This window comes from Bicyclus anynana, chromosome 19, assembly GCF_947172395.1.
Source record: "Bicyclus anynana chromosome 19, ilBicAnyn1.1, whole genome shotgun sequence".
NCBI classification, from domain to species: Eukaryota; Metazoa; Arthropoda; class Insecta; order Lepidoptera; family Nymphalidae; genus Bicyclus; species Bicyclus anynana.
Genome location: NC_069101.1, coordinates 7,762,022 through 7,784,570, shown reverse-complemented (window position 1 = coordinate 7,784,570; position 22,549 = coordinate 7,762,022). Strand labels below are relative to the sequence as shown.

Here is a 22,549-nt window from a genome sequence, read left to right as displayed (position 1 = left end):
CAAATATTTCAAGAATTAAATACTGGCACTGCAGTGAACGCTACAGGATGCACATTAACCGATGCGATCAGTTATGGCGACCGGCGCGCATACCTACCTACAAATCTACCTATGTACAATCGGTAAATACATTTCTGAGATGACGGACAAGATAAACACAACGATTGACTGGGTTTCGGTGTTTACATCTCTGTCTAACGCGCACGCAGCGACGCGACGGGTAGAAGGCGGCGCGCTGGGTGGGAGGCGCATCGGATCCCGCGCATTGGAAATGGTAATTTTTTTTGTATCTTGTCAATGAAGGGACGGGGAGGAGCGGCCGGCGGAGCGCATTCAGGACTTCTTTCAGTCAGACGTTGCGAGCGCTTGCGCTAACACCCTCCGCATGTTACACGACGTGTCGAACGGTCTTCCGGCGATCGGATCACGAACTATGAGTTACGAAAGTTGTGATAATAGAGTGCTTATAAAGGAGGAATCGGAATACATCGACGAAGACGAGCGGTACTTCAACTACGCACCCGTGGAAATCAAAAGGGATGCTGAGATGCAGAGCTTCGCGCCATCATCACCGACACATCTGATGGATCTGAGCAACGGTCCCGACCGACCTCCGCAAGTACAACAGTCTTGGCCGTCGAACGTCATATTCGATGGAGACGAACGAGACTACCAACAGCATCTTTACCCACCGTACGACCAACTTTACATGCCAGATCAACGCCCGAGACAGATCACAAGGAGTGTCTACTTCGACGATTCCAGTTCTCAAGACAGAGTTGCAAATTATTACGAGAACGGAGTTCCGAAAGCCGGTGAAAACGTTTACAGAGCTTCAACAGAAGAGCGTAGCGAAGAGAGCGAAGACCAGAGATCATCGAGGAAACGCTCATCGAAATCATCCCGCAAGAAAGCACAATCGTTTGAGGAGATGCAGATTCAACGAGTGATGGCTAACGTGCGAGAGAGGCAGAGAACACAGAGTTTAAACGAAGCATTTGCGAGTTTGCGTCAAATCATCCCATCGTTACCAAGTGATAAGCTATCAAAGATACAAACACTTCAATTGGCAACGCAGTACATCGAATTCTTGTACCAGATTTTGTCGAACAGCGAGTCCTCGTCAAGTAGCGACGTTAGTAGTGATTCAGGAAGCATCGACCACGGGAAGTATCTCGCTCAGGATAAGTTAAGTTACGCATTCTCAGTGTGGCGGATGGAAGGTGAATGGAACGGACAATCGTGATAGTTAATTTGTTGAACCAATCTAAAGACGCTTATTTTATTCCATGATGTTATATACATATTGTTTATTGATTATTTGTAAAGATTCGAAGTTTAAACCGTAGATAACTAGTTTTATAAACCTATTTTAAGACAATTAATTATTAAGAAAATGTGATATTTTAGTAAGGTAATATCTAATGCCAAACTTATTGTTAATGTAATTTTTCATTCAATAAATAAAGAAATGTTACTAAAAGACATCGATTAGGTTAAAGAAATATACAGCTGTATACCAAAAATAATGTAGTTGATTTAACAGAATTCCAATTTTGTAAATTTTTGTATGTTAATAATAATTAAATCATGATTTATAAATAAATACATGTACTTTTAGAATAAAACTGACGGCATTTCATTTCTTACTCATTACTTACTTAAAAAAACTTATAATATAGATAGATCTGGTAGATTTAATTAGTTAATGAGTTAACTAGTATTGACAACATTGTTTTTCCTATTCAAATAATAATTATTATTGTCTTAATTTAAAAAGACGTTCCTGTTTAGAACATTAATGCTTTTGTTTCTTTGTAAAAGGAATTAACTACCTATAATTTACAATTGGCAATTACTAAAGACGCAACGATAATAACTTTTAATCCTCTTAAGAATAATGCGTAGGCCTTTGTTTTACTAATTATGGGTATAAATAATATTTACATGAAAACAATAGGGTAAATTACCAATTTCTATATTCATTCAAATAAGTACAGTAGCAAACTTGGATACAATATTCTAGATTTGTTTGTGCCACATTATCAACGGATAGATAGACAGATAGTAGGCATATTAAATTATTCATATTTAATATTACTTATACATCTGTTAGTTTGTTGACTAAAATTTTCTTTAGATCTACCAGACATATTTAAAAAAAAATACACCCAAAACCCCGCGTATTTTGTTCTCGTGGGAATACGCGGATGAAAATATAGCCCATGTTGCTCCCTGATAATGTGATTTTCCATTATCAAGGGTTAATTTTCCATTTGTGAAAGGATTTTTCAAATCGGTCCAGAAGTTTTATAAGCCTATTCAATGCAAACAATTAAATGTTTCTTTTTCATAATATTAGTATAAATAGGCAGATTCATGAGGAATAGTAGGTATAGGCTATATAGCATTAGGCCACACTCTTCCCATATATATAGGAACTATAACTAAGAAACGTTTTAAAAAAAATTACAAACTTTGATAGATTTAAAACTGATTTATTGTCTATGATATACACTCGGACCGTTGTTACAGATGATATAGTATAATAGTAGGTAAAATACAATAAAACTTACATTGTAATAGTACCTATCTATAACATAATATTTTGTCTGGAAGCTCATAATGTAGATACCTACCAAATAAATACAAATATGTATTAAAATAGTTTTTTTTATTAGTTGCTTACAACAATATGATGAAATTGCAAGCTTGATGTTTCTTGGAATATTTACAATTACATAATATTATATTAGTCTAAATTCCCATATTACATGAACCTAAATCAGTATTCAATACCCAATGTTATTTATAGCGAACGACAAAGATAGAAGAAAAAAAAACAATTGAGACAAAGTTACCATAGACTTATTTTTTAATTTTAACCTTTACTATGAATTGATTTGTGAATTATTACATACATTATTAAATTTTTCTCACTAAAACCTTGATTTCATTTTCATTAAAAAATTAACTTGGACCTGATTTTTGGCCCTTAATTAGAAATTATTCAAAATACATTTTAAATAAACGAATTTAGAACAATGGATATCTTAAAACAAAACTATGGTTGCTAAATATGGCAAATGGTTTACGTATGATAAAAAGTTTGGTTACTACTGATTCTGATTTAGATCGATATAATATGAGAGATATTCTACAATAGGTATCTAAGGCCCCATCTCCAGGAGTGAGTCTATCGCAACCCAGACTTATATTTAGCTAGATACCGCAACCCATATCACCTTTGTCTGTTGTATTGTTCATTCATTACATACACATAAATGAACAAACAACGTCTAGTTTAACAGCATTTATTGTGTAATAATTACAATAGAAACAAAAGAATAAAGACTGTATACAGAGTTATAAAAAAAATAAAATTTAAAACTTCTAAAAATTATCTATGAGTATATTGCACAAAATTATGTTATTTGTTGTAATATAAAAAAACATTAAAAAATGAGACAGAATATAATGAGAAATATTTAAATATATGATAAAATAATAAAATCAAATAATTAAATTAAAAAAAAATAAAGTAATTTTATTAAGTTTAATATATTTTTAATGTATTAAAAGAAAAATTACAATATATACATACTCAAAAACTATTTAATAAACAGTAGGTACATATAACAAAAACATATAATAGTTATTAAAAAAACACGTTCTTTATAAATACAAAATTATTTTTGTACATTTTTACATTAGACTTAAATCTCTCGTTAAATTGACCTTATACGAGTAATGAAGAGCAAGTCAATTCTTCAAAAAAATAAATTACTGAACGAAAATTACTCTCGCCACAGTTTAAGAACCCCAATTATATATATCCCCTAAAACCGTTTCATAATAATCTACTATTAATATATGAACTAACAGGCCCTAACTACAAATAAAAATATATCACTAAAATAAATATATCCCTTTTTATTTACCTTTCCTAACTAATTTATGATCACAAAACGATTTTTATAGAAATTCAAATAGGTATATAACAGATAAATTACAACACCAGCTATTATTATTATTATTATTATATAATTTAGACATTTTTTATAGGTTCGTGGACAGCCGGCTGTCTGTCTAGTAGCTGATGAATAATTTATAGAAAGGCAGGGTAATATGAATTATTATATACCTAATATTTTTAATTTAAGAAGCAATGGTGATTCCTGTTTCTGCTGAAACTTGTACAGCGTTGTATTTTATATACCTACTTTTCGTTTAAACGTAAAAAATCCAGAGTAAAACATATACTCGCAATATCTTTTTGAAAGAGATAAGAAAGAACATTTCTTATATTAGCGTCATAGTAATAAGACAACTGATATATTAATACATATTATAAAGCTGTAGTGTACTTGATTGAACGCGCGAATTTTGAAACATTTCGTTTTGTCAAATTGTAAAATCATTTTTCTGTGTTAAATAAATGATGCCGGTTATAGGATATATAAAAAAACATCTGTCATGATTCTCATTTTTCGCTTTGGAATGGCAATTGGATTCCTCCACAATATGCTCATTGCGGCAGTTTTGAAAAAAAAACACATGATTGAGAAATTGCCCTTTAAACTTTTCTTTTATTTATTACTTACTTACTATTATTACTTAATTGGTAAATTAAACTAAGGGATGATCAGTTCAGTGTTATGCATACTCAATTCGTTCATCTGCGAACAATAATTATGTGTTAGAAAGTATACTTTGGCAGCAATAAGTACGTCTTTCACGGACCTATATTTAACTAGATACCGCACACTGTCCATCCAACTTTCCCGAAGTATTTGTACCGCGCTTTCTTTTAGATTTTTAGATTGCGCTCTATTTAGGTTTTACATGATATTAAGATGGATTTTTTTATGAAATCAATGATTCGGGAATGACGCGAGGCGATTGAAATTATTTAAATCACTTTCGGATGTCACACATTATGACGTCGTACAAACTACAAAATGTGAAAGCGGCGTCTACTAAATATAAGTCCGTGACGTCATGTCATACGAGTAGATACGTTTGTCACCATTGCTGTTTTGTAACAGATGATATTCGTCCTGTTGCAACGAAAGAAAGAAATTTGGCTATTGGTCGACAATATTTTGATATTCGATCGATTCGGAATATTCAATTGATTTTAATCCTTGGGCCCATATAAATCTTAGTAGTAACTAATATTTTCCAAATGACAAAATCATTAAATATTTAATTAGTCCTCTCCATTTTTTTTACTTCACAGTGACCGATGTTACATATTGTTTGTTTGTTATACATATTGTTTGTTATATAAGGTCAGAAAATAATATAAGCCTCACTGTGATTCTGATAACAGCAACACAAGACATTAACATGAAGATAGGTCCATATTATAACCAATTTTTAACCCCCGATGCAAAAGGGGTGTTATAAGTTTGAAATATCTGTCTGTCAGTCTGTCTGTGGCAACAAGAATAACCGAATAACTGCAAATAAACTCGAGTCTCAAATGAAAGCGCACTGAAAGAGAATATTGATAACTTGATCGAGAGTGTAATTACAATTTCATGACCTTAGGGGTTTTTCAAAATTATCAATTTTAAGTTAGGTTGCTTTTTACTACTACGGATTACAGAAAAAACGAATCGACGACAACGAAATTAAAAATTGGGGACGAAAAATTAGATCAAGATTTGAAACGAATAACGACACTTCCAAGTACGAATATGCCGTTACCTTAGTGATCGTAAAATACGTAAGTAGTTGCGTCGTAAAATTTAAAATTTATCGAATCCATAGTTTTAGGACATTAAAATTATTTTAGATTTCGTCGTCGTTTATATCGCCGATGTGCCGAATACTCATGAGACATGTGCATTTTACTAATAGGCATCTAAAGTTTTAATAATCATTTTTTTGACGAAGATTCGTGATGAATGAGAACTGTCAATAAATTAATTATATTATTATTTAGTGAGTGATTTATTAATCAAAACTTACATCTTCCGGCAAGTCTTTGTCGTGCATTTCTTCAGAATCAACATCGGCATTTTCTTGTATCATCCAGTCTTTTGTTTCAAGCAACGGCTGTGAAATAAATAAGTTATTTTATTTAAGTTTATAAAAAAATTCGTCCTCTAACACACCCAAGTGTTTCGACCAGGACAACATAACACTTTCTTTAGTTATATAATGACTGTACTAGTGATTTTTTTTTTTACAAGAACTTCAGACTGTTCTGCCGCGAGTGTGTCTCCATGTGCAACTCACCACGCTCTCCGTAGTGTCGATGTCCTGCTTGTGCACCTGCTTCACGTGGTCCTTCAGCGCGAACGCGCGCGCGTAGCTCGCGCCGCACAGCGTGCACGAGAACTTCAGACTGTTCTGCCGCGCGAGTGTGTCTCCATGTGCAACTCACCACGTTCTCCGTAGTGTCGATGTCCTGCTTGTGCACCTGCTTCACGTGGTCCTTCAGCGCGAACGCGCGCGCGTAGCTCGCGCCGCACAGCGTGCACGAGAACTTCAGACTGTTCTGCCGCGCGAGTGTGTCTCCATGTGCAACTCACCACGCTCTCCGTAGTGTCGATGTCCTGCTTGTGCACCTGCTTCACGTGGTCCTTCAGCGCGAACGCGCGCGCGTAGCTCGCGCCGCACAGCGTGCACGAGAACTTCAGACTGTTCTGCCGCGAGTGTGTCTCCATGTGCAACTCACCACGCTCTCCGTAGTGTCGATGTCCTGCTTGTGCACCTGCTTCACGTGGTCCTTCAGTGCGAACGCGCGCGCGTAGCTCGCGCCACACAGCGTGCACGAGAACTTCAGACTGTTCTGCCGCGAGTGTGTCTCCATGTGCACCCGCACCGCGTACAGTGACGCGAATGGCCTATTTACATCACATTTACAATTAAATCATTATTTCCCACCAGAAAGACATAATAGATACGAATTTATAGTTCTAATTCCAAATTAAAAAAAATATATGTATTAAAATCAAGTAACCATAATTTTTAAAATGTAAAAATCCCCTCACCTATTGCACTGTTGGCAAGAGAAGGGCTTGGTGTGCGAGTTCTTGTGTCCGGCGAGCTGCACGGACGTCTTGAACGCCTTGGGGCAGAAGGGACACTTGTACGCGCGCACGTCCGAGTGCGTCAGCAGGTGGTGGTTGTACACGCTGTGCGCTTTGAACCTGACGTGACCAGTGTACAACATAAGTCATCAGATTATATACGCACTAGAGATATGCACGCAAATATGCACTAAAATCCTATGTCTTATGCAGATTTTCAGGCGTACCTAATGTGATATTGTTTAACTCTGTTACGAATATTAAATTTATAATCCTATATTAACTTATTTTAAATTAAAAGTTCGTTGAGATTTAACCCTTTACTCATTATAACAGTACCCGCCCTTTTCTTATAATTGGAATTGTAGGTAGGTGTAGTGTGTAGTAGACATATTAAAATGATGAGTACTCTTTTTTTAATGCAATAAAATAAATGAATAATAAGAAGGGTCGTACCTCTTGTTACAAAGTGGACACGCGTAGGGGCGCGCGCCAGTGTGCGTGCGCATGTGCAGCGTGAGGCAGTACGACACGCGGAACGACTTGCCGCATATCTCACACGAGTGCGGCTTCTCACCTACACAGATAGTACACTCAATGGTGCTGCCCGTACTAATGTTACTGACGAGGGCGCATGTGCAGCGTGACGCAGTACGACACGCGGAACGACTTGCCGCATATCTCACACGAGTGCGGCTTCTCACCTACACAGATAGTACACTCAATGGTGCTGCCCGTACTAATGTTACTGACGAGGGCGCATGTGCAGCGTGACGCAGTACGACACGCGGAACGACTTGCCGCATATCTCACACGAGTGCGGCTTCTCACCTACACAGATAGTACACTCAATGGTGCTGCCCGTACTAATGTTACTGACGAGGGTGCATGTGCAGCGTGAGGCAGTACGACACGCGGAACGACTTGCCGCATATCTCACACGAGTGCGGCTTCTCACCTACACAGATAGTACACTCAATGGTGCTGCCCGTACTAATGTTACTGACGAGGGCGCATGTGCAGCGTGAGGCAGTACGACACGCGGAACGACTTGCCGCATATCTCACACGAGTGCGGCTTCTCACCTACACAGATAGTACACTCAATGGTGCTGCCCGTACTAATGTTACTGACGAGGGCGCATGTGCAGCGTGAGGCAGTACGACACGCGGAACGACTTGCCGCATATCTCACACGAGTGCGGCTTCTCACCTACACAGATAGTACACTCAATGGTGCTGCCCGTATAGTCAGATGCAATATTTATGACGTCTGCGAAATAAGGTGCGGGTGATTTTACGCGTAGGTCAATAACAAAATTAAGTCGCGTGAAGCTAATTCAGGTCACAGGTGGGTAGGAGTCGCGCGCAGGGTGATGCCTACCACGTCTCTGCGTAACCGGGGATATTTAAAATCGTGTATAGCGTAGCTTATCGCGCGATGTTCGGAAACGACAAAAAATTGCATCCGACTATACAAGTGTTTTGTTGTATACCTCGTTAATTTAAATGCCTCGCGCACATACTCGTATATTTGGAAACATGGCATTATGAGGCCGTTTGGCTATTTAGACGTACTCTAGTGAAATATACAGCTATTTGTACTACACAATCAAAATCCATTTTTTTTTTATTGATTTTTATTAAATTAACAATATTAATAGATCTTTACAGAATGATTTAGTCCAAGATTGGACCAAAATCGCTTAAACTAAATATAGTAAACTAGCGCCCGTATATTCTGTGAGTTCTACTAACCTGTATGTATCCTTTCATGTTTGACTTTCTCATGGGGCCGAGCAAATTTTCTATTGCAATACAAACAGTCGTACGGCAGCAGTTTGTCTTTCTTTTCCACAACTACCTAAAAATAAACACACCTTCATGAGAACGTCGCGGCTTTTTATATTAGCTATAAAAATAATGAACTTTTAATTGGCATATATACTTCTTTAATGATTGAACTGTCAAATAATAAAAATATTTTTAAAATCCTACTAAATCTATATAAAAAACAATCATTTAATAAAAAACCTTCTATATAAGGATACAATTTGTCTATTGAATAGCAACAGGCGTTTTTGTGGGTGACGTTGTCGCATTATGAGTTTTCATAATGACCCAACAAAAAAAAATGGGGTTTTTATCGGATTTAGGTCGTATATCGAAGAAGTCGGCGGTTAATAGCAAGCAAGATTAATTACTAAATATAATAATTACTAACTTAAACTAGAAAAAATAATAATATTATGTACAAGTAAATAAAGAAGAATGTCCACCGGCCAATACAACGTCGGCCCAGGAAATGCAGGTATACCCCCGTATAAAAGTATATGGAGATGATAATATGATGAATAAATAAGGATTTGGTTAAATAATTGGCTTAATAGTATGTTTCTTAAAGTAAAATACATATTTTTATCACTAGGGCAAAATGTTCGCCAGTGTACCAAAGCGACGAAATAACATTTGAAACTGTATTATTTTTTTCTGTTACCAAACAAGCTTAACAAGCAAGAAAACGAACAAACAAACCAATCATAAGTCTTTAAAGAATATAGTAAAACTCAGGCTGTACGGTCAACAATCTTTGCTTACGCCTCCGTTGGGGACAAATTAAAGATTAATTAAAAATGTCATAAAACATTGTAGCAAACTTTTTTTGATAAAGTAATAATTTCATTCGTCGTCATCAACCCATATTCGGCTCACTGCTGAGCTCGAGTCTCCTCTCAGAATGAGAGGGGTTAGGCCAATAGTCCACTACACTGGCCCAATGCGGATTGGCAGACTTCACAGACGCAGAGAATTAAGAAAATTCTCTGGTATGCAGGTTTCCTTACGATGTTTTCCTTCACCGATTGAGACATGTGATATTTAATTTCTTATAATGCACACAACTGAAAAGTTGGAGGTGCATGCCCCGGACCGGATTCAAACCCACATCATCCGGAATCGGAGGCAAAGGTCATATCCACTGGGCTATCACCGCTCTTTGATGATGAGTGATTTCATTATTAACGTAGAATTAACAAGATTTTTTTGGATATAAGGAAATTGCCGGGTGGTTAGGTTAGTATAAGTTGGATAAGGTTAGGTTAGGGCAGGATATGGGCTTTTGCGGAAGATTAATTTTTTGTTTCCGGAACTCAGGCATCAGGCGAGGCGATGAAACCTTGCTGGGTTTTAGTGGGTATTCAGGCTGACTCGCAGCCTGTGAGTCCCACATACTCCCTCGAAAATAGTGCCATCTATTTCCGAGGGAGATGCGTACAAGCATTTCCCAGCGTGAAAAAAAAAAAAGGTTTACCTTATCTGTTTTATGTACAGCCATATGCATTTCCAAATACTCTTGGGAGAGGAACTTCTTGTTGCATATATCACAATTCATTTTGTTGTTTGACTTGTGGGAGTTCTGGTGTATGGTTCTATAGTCTATGGGTATTAGTTTGTTGCACGTGGAGCATAGATACTTGTCGTCACTGGGCGGCATGCCCTCTGGCGTTTCTAAAGGAGGCTCTATGGGTCGGGACCTGCAACAGATTCGAAATGTAGGTACATGTCACGAAAGTTTGAAAAACTAATCTATTTAAAGATCATATGCGAGGAAACAGGGAGTTTGTTAGCCTAAAAACTACCTAAACTAATATTATAAATGTGAATGTAAGTCTGTAAGTCTGTCTGTTAGCTATTCACGGTTAAACGGCTGAACCGATCAAGATGAATTTTGGATAATGGTAAATGGGATGTTGGAGCAAAAACTAGGGTACTATTTGACCCTAAAATAAAAATAGAAGGGGGTGAAATAGGGGTTGAAAGTTTACATTGATTTCCACGCGGACGAAGTCGCGGGCGTCCGCTAGTATATCACAAATCCCATATGTATGTGTGATCAAATAAAAACATTTTGTTTTTTGACTTACTTGACAGGATCGTGCATTTTCTTGTGCAACTTTAGGGACTTGCTCGTGGGGAACAGTGTGTTGCAAATCTCGCATTCGTATTTTGCTGGCACTTTGGTTTCTAAATAACAATAAAAAAGGTAGCCTTAAGAAATTAAATTAAATCTAATATATAAAATTCTCGTGTCGCGGTGTTCGAACTTGAACTCCTCCGAAACGGCTCGACCGATTTTGATGAAATTTTTTGTGCATATTCAGTAGGTCTGAGAATCGGCCAACATCTATTTTTCAAACCCCTAAATCCTAGGATAGGGTAGTGGTAGGGTAGGGGTATGGTATAGGGATAGGGTAGGGGTAGGGTAGCGGTAGGGTAGGGGTAGGGTAGGGGTAGGGTAGGGTAGTGGTAGGGTAGGTTTATGGTATAGGGATAGGGTAGGGGTAGGGTAGTGGTAGGGTAGTTGTAGGGTAGGGTAGGGTAGGGGTAGAGTAGAGGTAGGGTAGGGGTAGGGTAGGGGTAGGGGTAGGAGTATGGTAGTGTAAGGTAGGGATAGGGAAGAAGTGCAAATAAATAAATTAATAAGTCAAAACGAAGCTTGAGCGAGTCCGCTAGTTAATCAATAATAATTTGGGTTTGACGTATAACGCGAAATGAGCTTCTTTCCGTTCTGTCGGATGTCCCATTTTTTAAATTTTATAATTTAATAGTCTCTTTAATACCTTGGTTTTTTGATTTATGCACTTTCATGTGGGCGCATAACGACTTCGAATTCGAGTATTCAACTGGGCAGTGTAGACATTGGTATTTCACTGAAAAACAAACAAATTAGACTGTTAATTAAAGCCATTACAATTTTTTTTTATTCTTTATAAGTTCGCCCTTGACTACAATGTCACTTGATGGTAAGTGATGATGCTACCTAAGATAGAAACGGGCTACACGTAGAATGAAAATCGTACCGGAACTCTAAATCCCTTTGTCTTTGTCGGTGGGTAACTAACCACGGCCGAAGCCTCCCGAAGTAAGCTATGACTTACTGCAGTACTACTATATAATGTATTGTATGTTTATTGTGTAACGTAACTGAGTATACTAGCGAACCGCCCCGGCTTCGCACGGGTGCAATGTTGTTACTAACGCGCTATTTATACCGCCGCAAACGCTATAATATGTCCCGCAATTTTTAAATCTGTAATATCTTCGAAAATATTCATTTAAATCATATGATGTACTTAAATGGCCATTTCATATTGATCTATATTAAATCAACAATGTATTTGAATAAGGATTAATGCTGTATTAGTTATATTTGCCGTAAAAAGTAAATGACAATTTTTTTTTGTGGGATATCCATACTAGATAGACATATACCATCGCGGAGTTTTCTGTAGACCTTTTCAATATGTACAATACTGAGTACATTATTTTGATAAATCTCGTAAGCCTGCGTTTTACAATTATTTAGGACATCACATTAGAAACCTCAAAAATAACAGTATTTCTCCATCATCTAATGGTTGTTCATAATGATTGTTATTATACATATAAACCTTCCTCTTCAATTACTCTATCTATTTAAAAAAACACTTCTCATACCTTTATGCCAGTGACTATATCTTGGAATAATATTGTAATATTTTGTAACTTCGTTAATAACTGCATAAAAATTAGAAAAAAAATTGAGTAGACCTATAGATCCCAAAAATGAAATAGTACTAAAACACGTATAATCATCATCATCATCATCATCGATCGAATCGATCGAACGGCGATCTGTATAGTAATCTTGTGTGTGTGTAATGCCAGTGGCATGCACTTCATAGATGCATACATGCATTACCAACCTTGAGTACTTACCTATATCATGAACCTGTATTATTCATTTTGCACAATTTGTATGTACAATGCATACCCTACTGAAAACATTGCACATCACTAATATTTAGCACGCGCAGGATACTTACGAACTTTGCACGGCTGCTTTTTGAACTCTCCCAGAGAGGAGACGTATAGGTTGCATGTCATGCAGTTATACATTTTCGCCTTGTCACCGTTCGGCGTTTGTATCTCTTTCACCACCACCTTGTGGTATATGTTGCTTTGATCTAACAATGAAAACAAATAGATCTATATTAATAATAAAAAAAACCAAATGCGTGTCGGGTTAAGCACAGTGTAGGGTCTCCCAGATGTACATCAACAATGAAAACTTTTTGGTTGCTGGACAGCTATCAATTAATTCTTCTAATTACCCAGTTACCCACCCACATGTTGCCACTTAGTTTGAAGAGTTGATGGACGTTGTCATAAAGTGCTCAACCCCCTTGAACTTTTCAAATCAATACAATTCAAGTTACAGTCAGATATTATTGAAATAAACACCAAATTCTGCCTTACAGCTTGCAATATCATTATACAAAACAAAATTGTAATTTACAATAATCAATTCACACACTTATTTGTACAGTGATTAATTAATTAGTAGGTACATTGAATATTTTAAAGAATAAACCATGCAACTTTAAGAAATAAAATACGTGTCTCAAACGGTGAAGGAAAAACATCGTAAGGAAACCTGCATACCTGAAAATTTTCTTAATTCTCTATGTGTGTGAAGTCTGGCAGACTTCACAATCCGCATTGGGCCAGCATGGTGGACTATAGGCCTAAACACCTCTCATTCTGAGAGGAGACTCGTGCTCAGCGGTGAGTCGAATATGGGTTATAATGATGATTATCCACCCACATGTTGTCCCACTAACACAGTTAAACTGAAGTGAAGTGGCAACGGACCACGGACACCAAGACCAGCTCAGAGATCGAACCCAGGACCTAAGTCTTGTAAATCCACCGCACACACAGAGGCAGCAGTGGTGTGACGGTCCTGGGTTCGATCCCTTGTGCCAATTGAGGTTTTCTTAATTGGCTACCACACAGCCGGGTGAAACCGGAGTATGGATTTGGGCTAACTTGTAGAGAATAAAATTACTCACCTGTCTGATTTGACGACACAGGTGCTTCTACAATGTTGCCAGTCTCTGTTATCATTCTACGCGAGGATTGTTTATCTGTCATTTCATCTTTTTCAAATTGTATAGGTAGATCTGTGTTGCCATTATCCTAGAACCAGCAATAAACATGAATTCATATTTTATATGTTTAGAATAAACGTTCCACCTGAATCTCCACATCCACTAACATAATTAGTATGTTATTACTCAGTCTTTCAGTGCTGCTCAATATTTTGGAACATAAACTCTGGCCCAGCCACATAGGTTAACTGCCGGACATTATTTTTTGTCTGTCTGTTTTCACTAACCTTTGAAATGGCTGGACTGAATTTGACAGGAGTTTCACTAGCAGATAGCTAATGTTACAAGAAGTAACATAGGCTATATTTAATCCCCATATTCCCATAGGAACAGGAACTACGTACTAGGAGACACCACTTGGTTTTATCCACGTAGTTCCCGTTTCCGTGGGAATATGGCAATAAAATATAACACTCATATAAATATGAAGCCAAAGTTGAGCCATATGAAGCCTCAATAGCTCAACGGTAAGAGCGGTTGGACTCATCACCGAGGGGTGGTAGTTCGATCCTCACCCCGTTGGTCTATTGTCGTACCCACTCCTAGCACAGTCTTTTCCGACTAGTTGGAGGGGAATGGGAATATTGGTCATATTATAAAAAAATATGGCAAATATTCTTTTTAAAAAAAAAAAAAAAAAACTCACAAATAATGTGGCTTTCTATTAGTAAAAGAATTTTCAGAATCGGTTTAGTAGTTCCAGAGATTTAGTAAGCTCCCTACTACACCACAAACTTTCATTCATCATTATTATTAACCCATATTCGGCCCACTGCTGAGCTCGAGTCTCCTCTCAGAATGAGAGGGATTAGGCTAGTAATCCACCCAATGCAGATTGGCAGACTTCACACATGCAGAGCATTAAGAAAATTCTAAGATATGCAGGTTTCCTAATGATGTTTTTTCTTCACAGTCTGAAACATATGCTATTTAACTTCTTAAAATGCACACAACACACACACAAACTTTAAATATTTTCAATATATCTAGATACATAGTAGATTCCTTCTTACATGGACAACAACATCCTCATTGTTGTGATATGTCTGTATGTGCTCCAACACTGATGAGAATGAAACACTGCAAGTATTGCATGTGTAGATCTCTTCACCGCTCCTGTCTGCTGTGTCGTTATCACTTACTGCTTCAGATTCCAATTCAGAATCACCATTTTGAATAACCTCAGTATCTTTAATAAAAATGAATAATTCATTAAATCATGCTTGCTTAAAAAATTTATAATCAAACCATTGTTAGAGTCCTTTTATGATCAACAACATCATTAATTTATGCCATTTTGTATGGGGCATTTTTTAGGGATCCGTGGTAGTAAATCCATGTAGCTCCAAAAGCTGCCGAAAGGATGGGGAGGAAAGGCTAGAGATCAAAGATAGTAGAGTGGCAAAGTCTGGAGTAGGCCTATGTCGAAGGACAACCTGACTGCTCAGGTGCATAAATTAAGTAATAGTATTAAGTATATCATATATTTTTATTTACTTTATTTTATAGCTCCGAAAGTAATGACTGCAGATATCCTGTTACTTCTACAAAATTGCTCTACTATTAGCATACTCCTAATATATATACAACTAGCGGACGCCCGCAACTTTGTCCGCATGAAATTCGATGTAAACTTTCAACTAACTCTACCCTCCTAACCTACCCTACTTCTACCCTACCATACCCCTATCCTATCCCTACCCTACCCCTATCCTACTCCTACTGCTTTTTTCATAAGAATCTTCACCTGACAAAAAAAAAATTGTGAAATCAGTCCAGCCATTCACATGTGAGGGCGTGACCAAGAGATGTATGGATTCATTTTTATATATAGAGATTTAAAAAACTGTCACCATCCCTATTCACTCTCTAAGCTGCATAAGTTTTGTTAAAAAAAAAATAGTAGGTATTTTAATATTTACCTTTCAGTGTGGTTAAAGATATAGTGCCATCATTGTTTTGTTTAGTAACAATAGTAACATCTGGGTTCAACAGTGAGTCCAGGATTACATAACGACTTTGGCCACCTTCCTTCACCAGTTTCACTTCTTGTGCATGCAGGCAAGATTTTGTCAACTGTTTGCTTAGAAGTTCTACATACATTTTGCCTCCGTCAGAGTCAACATTTACATTGTTTAATTTTATTCTGCCTATTGTGTTGGTTTGTAGATTACTTTGTTCTGTGATGACTTCTGTAAAAGAAATTTATTAGTAGTTATGGTGTATTTATTTACAGTTTCCATATAGTTAGATGGTTTGACAGCCTCCACAGTACAGTGGTATGAGCAGTGGATCTACAAGACAGAGGTCTTGGGTTCCATCCCAGCTGGACTGATTGAGGTTTTCTTAATTGGTCCAGATCTAGGCCTTAGCCATGGCTAGTTACAACAATACCAGCAAAGATGTACCACAAAGAGATTTAGTGTTCCAGTATGATGTCGTGTAGTAATGGAAATGGGTATGCATCCTAACAAGTTAGCCCATTTCAAATTTAGATTGCTTGGTCAGTTAGCATCAGGTAAGACTACAGTCAAAGGCTGGCTTGTAAATAAAAAAAGTCGCTAATACATTTATTTGATAATCTAGTAATTATAACTACTAAAAGTACCACATTAAACAATGTGGTAGTTTTAGTGGTAAGCCTATGTGTTTTTCTATCACAAGGTCCTACCCAGAGTGGGGAGCACATTAAGCCTTCTGTTCTGATAGATTTTAAAAGAACACATTTAGTTTAGTTTTGTAGTTACTAAAAAATAAACTAAATTATTTTTGTACAAAAAAATAAGTTTGTGATTTAGTTATGTAAGGTGTGTTGTTGTACAGATTACTAATAGTTAAAGATTTTTATTTATTACCATTCTCCTGTATGGAGTCTGAGTTTACAGAGTTCATATCATTTTCAACTTTGATAATGTTATTCAGGTCATTTTCAAGGACAACATCCTCATCTTGACTCAAACCCTCACAGTTATCGGTCTTAAGATGTTCTGTGAGTAACTCCAATGAAGCAAAGGTTTCGTTACATATTGAGCATGCAATATTCAGTGATATTTGTATCAAATGTTCTGCAAGAGCTTCCTTGGAGTTAAACGTATTATTGCAGCATAGTGGACAGGTATACAGAAGCGGCACTTCCATATTAAGACGTCTGATAAGATATTTATATGAAAAATCGAAAAGAAAAGGACGAGGTTTTGGAAATGAATGTTATTAGAAGAGATAATTCATTATTTTGTAAACATTGAATTCATTCCGATTGACGTTTAATTTGTATCTAATTTCTCAACACTGAACAGTGAACACCGAACTGATCCATTTTTGAAGAACTTCACACTAATTTTTATAAAGCAAAGCACAACACGGATATCAGATGGAGATCATTTCACGGCAGTAAGAGCAGACATTTTGATCATAGACAAGATTTTATTTTTGCACGCGCAGCACGATACATTATCTGTGATATTTGCGCTTTTGGCATGCGGGCATGCCATTTTGTCCATACGCATGCAAATTCCTGATTTATATGGAATTAAGCTTAGATACAAAGATAATGGTGTCAAAAAAATTAAGTAAATATATTTAATTTATTTTTATACAGTAAACTGAACATGCTTTAAAACTTCATAAAGTTATAGTTTGACCTTAGACAAATTATATAGGGACCTGTCTCGTTAGACTACCCCTCCGGCAAAGATCAAGAGTCAATGATCTAACGCGTATAAAAAAACTGTTTTTATATGGAATCGATGTTTTATTGTTTTAAAAATCCATGTAAATATATTCATTATTGTAATTTGTAATGAATATGTATGTATGGGTGTAAAAGAAATCGGAGCTTTAAGCGGTATGAATTTCCTTTTATGTGGGATGACTTACCTACGTCAAAATTCCATCCTTCGTCACTGGTAGAGTTCCATAAAAATGCTGGTTTGTGTAATTAAATGACATAAAAACGGTCAACAACTTCTAGTTTACTATAGGGTGAAGTTATGTTGTATCATCATCATTTGTAAGTATTTTTAAAGTAAAGTATAAGAACAATACCTAAATATCTAAATATCTAAATATATAAATCAATATCTAAATAGAATCGATTCTTCAGAATTACTTGATCGATAATAGTGAATTTGCTTGCGATACAGGTCCATATGTGATTGATCTGAGGCTTTGACTAAAGCGACATTTGGCGACCACGGACGGTTAAATAAGGATTGCCTAGGGTTAAAAGTCCAACACAACGACATTCTATCTGATATCATTTTGTCTATGCCTCCTAGTTTTTTGTAATTGGCGGCCATCTTGTTTTGTGATTTTGCATTGGTGAACGAATAAATAATTATATCTGTCATAGCTGTTGTTTTCGTAAAATTGTTACGAAACTCCAGTATCATATTTGTGTAGCGGTCACATCAGCTACTAGCTGGACTTTTCCATTCTAAAGGGATCGAGAATACCTGTGCCATTAGTTACCTGAAAGTTTTGCAAGTATTGACTCTGACTGAACTGTGCGTACACAATATTTATATGTGTGTGTTGGTGTTTACGCGGGTAATTTTCAATTCTGACTAAAAGAAAATGATGGGAAAGCGAATGCACCACAACAGTAAAGGCAGAATGAGTAGTAAAGGCTATGATAATAGTAAACCTTCAAGTCCTGGAGTGTCACCTTACAATAAACCTTCCAAAATACCAGGCGGAGTGTCTCTAGGAAAGACAAAAGTAGATAATTTGTGTCCAATACCATACATAAGGCAACAGGATAATGCTGTAACTTTGCCAAGATTGACTGGAATTTTAGCAAGATCTGCTGATGAACCCATTGGTATGGATGAACTAGATGCTTTACAATTGGAGTTGGAATCCCTTCTATGTAACACTGCATTACGAATCAGATATTTTCAGGGAGAAATAGAAAGCATTGATACCAATGAATCAAAAAGAGAAAAGAAAAACAAAGCTGCTGGTAAACAATTACAGTATCCCATAAAAAGGAAATTCCCTGAAGACAAGTTGGTAAAAACTAAAGATTGCACAAAACTATCCAACCAACCAAAGGTCCCTAAACTAAAAAGTTTTGGGGGATCTTCAGGTGTTGCACAGAATTATTTAAATGATAACATTAATTCTGAAAATTCAGTTAAATTGGATTTATCTCAACTAACATTACCAAAGAACAATATCCCTTACAAGTTTTGGAATTCTGTGGAGCCGTACTGTGCACCTGTGACGTTGGATGACATTAGATTCCTTGAATCTCTAATGGTGCAGAGTAGCAATACAACTCTACCACCAATCCCACCACTGGGAAAACATTATTCTGAAGTGTGGGCAGATGAGCATATCTCAGAAGATCAGAATGCTTCAAATCCAAACAAACAGAGAGCCTCTGGGTGGTCCCCTGATGCTTCAAATTTAAGGAAGAAGTTTGAAAAATCTTCAGACAATAATATGATAACTGGTCCATTGACTCAAAGGCTGGTTTCAGCTTTGATGGAAGAGAATGTGATGCCTTATGAAGTCCCTGATATCAAAGTAAAACAGACAACAAACACAAAGAATTCATACAAGAACTCATTGACCTTAGAGAAATGTTTGAGAAAGGAATTGGTAGAGCAGGGTATTTTGGACCCTGAAGATCTACCCCCACTCACTAACCCCGCTGATGATGAAATTTTGGCAGAAATTAAAAAATGCCAAACAGAATTGACTGCAGTGAGAAAAGAAAATTGTCGTAATCTCAAAAATCTGATTGGTTTGTGTAAACAAGAAATGATAAGATTGAATCTAAAGAAGCAGCTTGATCAAGTAGATATGGAATGTATTGACACATATAAGAAGATGGTTGCTGCAAAACAAAAGAAGAGACCTATTACCAAAAAGGAAAAGGAAGATGCTTGGAGAGCAATAAATGAACAGATAAGATTAAATAAAGAAATTAATGCCTTGCCTTTGACTGGACCAAATACTAGTTAAACTATTATTATCAAACATAGTTGTTAGGTATATGCCTAATATTGCTTAAACGCTTGGTTATTATTATTGGTTATAATTCAATTAAAATTGATTTGGAAATCATGACTTCAACTTTCTTACCTTCCCTTTCCACGTCCCTATACCCACAGACCTTAATTTAATTGAATAGTATCAGTTTAAATGAAGCAACTAATGTCTATGCATCCTTACAAGACAAGCTTATATTTTTTAATAGGATTTAGGATATGATTTTTAATATACTTTTGTAAGTTATTCTGTCACTTATACATTTTAGGTCAAATATCATAATATTATTTTTACTTAATCATGATAGGAATTGTAATAACACTAGGAGTTGCCTGGGAGATTTAATGTGTGGACTTCTATACTGAGGTAAAAATACAGAAACATTTGAATCAAGTTGAAAATTACTAATAAAATAATTGTTTAAAACTTAGGTATAGCACACTAATAATAGAAAGGCGAAAGTTCGTGTGTAAGTGTCTTTATGTTTGTTCCTCCTTTGCGCTGCGGCTACTGAAGCGATTTAGCTGAAATTTGGTATGGAAATAGATTTTAATCAGCATGGTGGGTCTAAACTCCATAATATTCACTGTTCGGGAGGCAGGTCTCTTTATTGCCAAAGCAGAGCCCTGAGGAAGGAAAGAGGTATTCGAGCAGTCCAATCTGGGGCTTACCATGACTTATTAAATATTAGGTAATTATGCAACATCCAAGCAATTTTGCAGTCAGTTAAAAGTTCCAATTAATCTGAATCTGTCTTTAGTTTGATTTACTATACTATACATCACAAACGGCTTATTTTTTTAATTAATTGGCAATACTCAAAAATTTAATTGAACCAGCATTCCCAACTTTTGGGGTATCCCCAAATTACGAGGAATTTTTAATTCATTTTAGACCATTACTGACTTGTTGATAATGGTTCTACTATAGTACGCGCGTTAACAACTGAGTCTTAGGGCCATAAATCATTTCTCTATATCTATCTCGCTTGCACTTATGGGTCTTATGGAGCCGTCTAGTGAAGGGTGTAACAATGAAAGACATATTATCGATAAGTAAAGTTTATTATCGTATCTTGTTCACAAAATTAAAAAAATTAACAATATTTGATTTAATATAATACATATTTCATATTATATAATTATTAACTAAATAAAATTAATCTTCATCTGAGTCTTCATCATCAGAATCTTCGTCTTCTGCCAAATTTATTATAAGCGGCGCGTGATCTCTAATTAGAGCTTTTTGTAAATCTTTGTTTTGAAGTTCTTCGGCATGCCTAACACATTTGGCCCAGTCTTCTCGTGTGACATTTTCTATGGCTCGGTGGAGGTGATTTTCGACATCTGCTATCTTGAAGGTATTATTATTCTTCGCAACTTCTCCCTTTACTTGTGCCCAAATTAATTCTATTGGGTTATATTGACAGTGATATGGAGGGAGCCTTATTACTTCATGACCTCGTTCATTTGCCAGATGGTCTAAAGCGTAGACCTTCTGCGGGTTACTGGCTTTTACTTTTCTTATTAATTCTTCAATAATTTCGTTGCTGGAATATGGAATCTTTTTCTTTGTCAACCATTCTTGAATTTCAGCTTTCCTCGTGTTTCTTGTGGGTATCTTTTCCAACTGTATCGAATGATAGCTTGCGTTATCGACAATTATAACTGAGGGCTCTTCAAGTAGATTCAGGAATTCGGAAAACCATGCCATATATGTTTCGCCATCCATTTCTGTGTGGTAATCAGCATCCTTTGATTTCACCGCTTTAAATATTAGCTTCGCATCTGGAACGAAGCCAGTCCTTGCAGAACCCGCATGGCAAACTATTAATCTTTGGCCTTTTCCCACAGGCTGATTCTTGAAACCTCCTTCATCGTTGCTTCCAAGCCACATCCTCTTTCTTGCATGGTTTTGATTAATCCATGTTTCGTCTAGATAGAAACGTGGTCGCTGATCGTTAGTTCTTCTAAGTAAATCCAATTTCCTTAAAAAGTCCATTCTAGCACAAACAATATCAGTTCTTTCCATTAAATATTTACGTCCTTCGCTATTTTTCTTATACTGGAACCCAACCTCCTTCAGTAGTATTCTCATTGAAGTGTTGCCGCATTTAAAATCGGGTAATTGTTCACGGAATTTTTCTAAAATTTTCGCCACGGATGGATACTCTCCATTCTCATAAAATGAAGCTACAGTTCGCTTCAACACACTTTTATCAAAATCGTCAATATTAGTGACGGTTTGTGGTTTCTTAAAATTTGTTCTTGGTATACAGGTACTGCCTGATTGTGATACTTCCGTCTTGATTCGGTCCACTGTCGCTCTGCTCACACCACAAACAAATGCGGCCATTTCACGTGGTTTGTTGAAATTTAGAGAAGCCACTTTATTCGGATCACTTTTCAATTCATTGAGAAACAGGAATACGTTGTGAATCAGTGTTCGAGCTTGAGGGCTAATATCGCCATGTAATTTCTTCAGATCAACGTTAGAAAATAAAGTATCCATA

At 36.5% G+C, this 22,549-nt stretch overlaps 3 protein-coding genes across 3 annotated transcripts; 2 read left to right on the top strand and 1 right to left on the bottom strand.

Annotated features, from left to right (window-relative positions):
• Positions 1–236: 236 nt before the first annotated feature.
• Positions 237–2,665, top strand: LOC112049514 (protein Fer3-like). Its single transcript, XM_024087446.2, has one exon. It carries the CDS (start codon positions 386–388, stop codon positions 1,244–1,246), a length of 861 nt encoding a protein of 286 aa, XP_023943214.2. The 5' UTR covers positions 237–385; the 3' UTR covers positions 1,247–2,665.
• On the bottom strand, positions 2,658–17,449 carry LOC112048882 (zinc finger protein 62). Its single transcript, XM_052887362.1, has 14 exons — positions 16,893–17,449; positions 15,960–16,229; positions 15,051–15,226; positions 13,939–14,065; positions 12,910–13,050; positions 11,665–11,754; positions 10,969–11,068; positions 10,356–10,578; positions 8,804–8,909; positions 7,503–7,623; positions 7,008–7,166; positions 6,250–6,860; positions 5,980–6,066; positions 2,658–4,679 (listed from the first exon to the last, which is right to left on the bottom strand). The coding sequence occupies exons 1-12, from the start codon at positions 17,173–17,175 to the stop codon at positions 6,650–6,652; spliced, it is 2,007 nt and encodes a 668-aa protein (XP_052743322.1). The 5' UTR covers positions 17,176–17,449; the 3' UTR covers positions 2,658–4,679; positions 5,980–6,066; positions 6,250–6,649.
• An 859-nt stretch (positions 17,450–18,308) lies between these two features.
• Positions 18,309–20,109, top strand: LOC112049524 (transcriptional adapter 3-B). Its single transcript, XM_024087458.2, has one exon. The coding sequence runs from the start codon at positions 18,613–18,615 to the stop codon at positions 20,008–20,010; it is 1,398 nt and encodes a 465-aa protein (XP_023943226.2). The 5' UTR covers positions 18,309–18,612; the 3' UTR covers positions 20,011–20,109.
• The last annotated feature ends 2,440 nt before the right edge of the window (positions 20,110–22,549 follow it).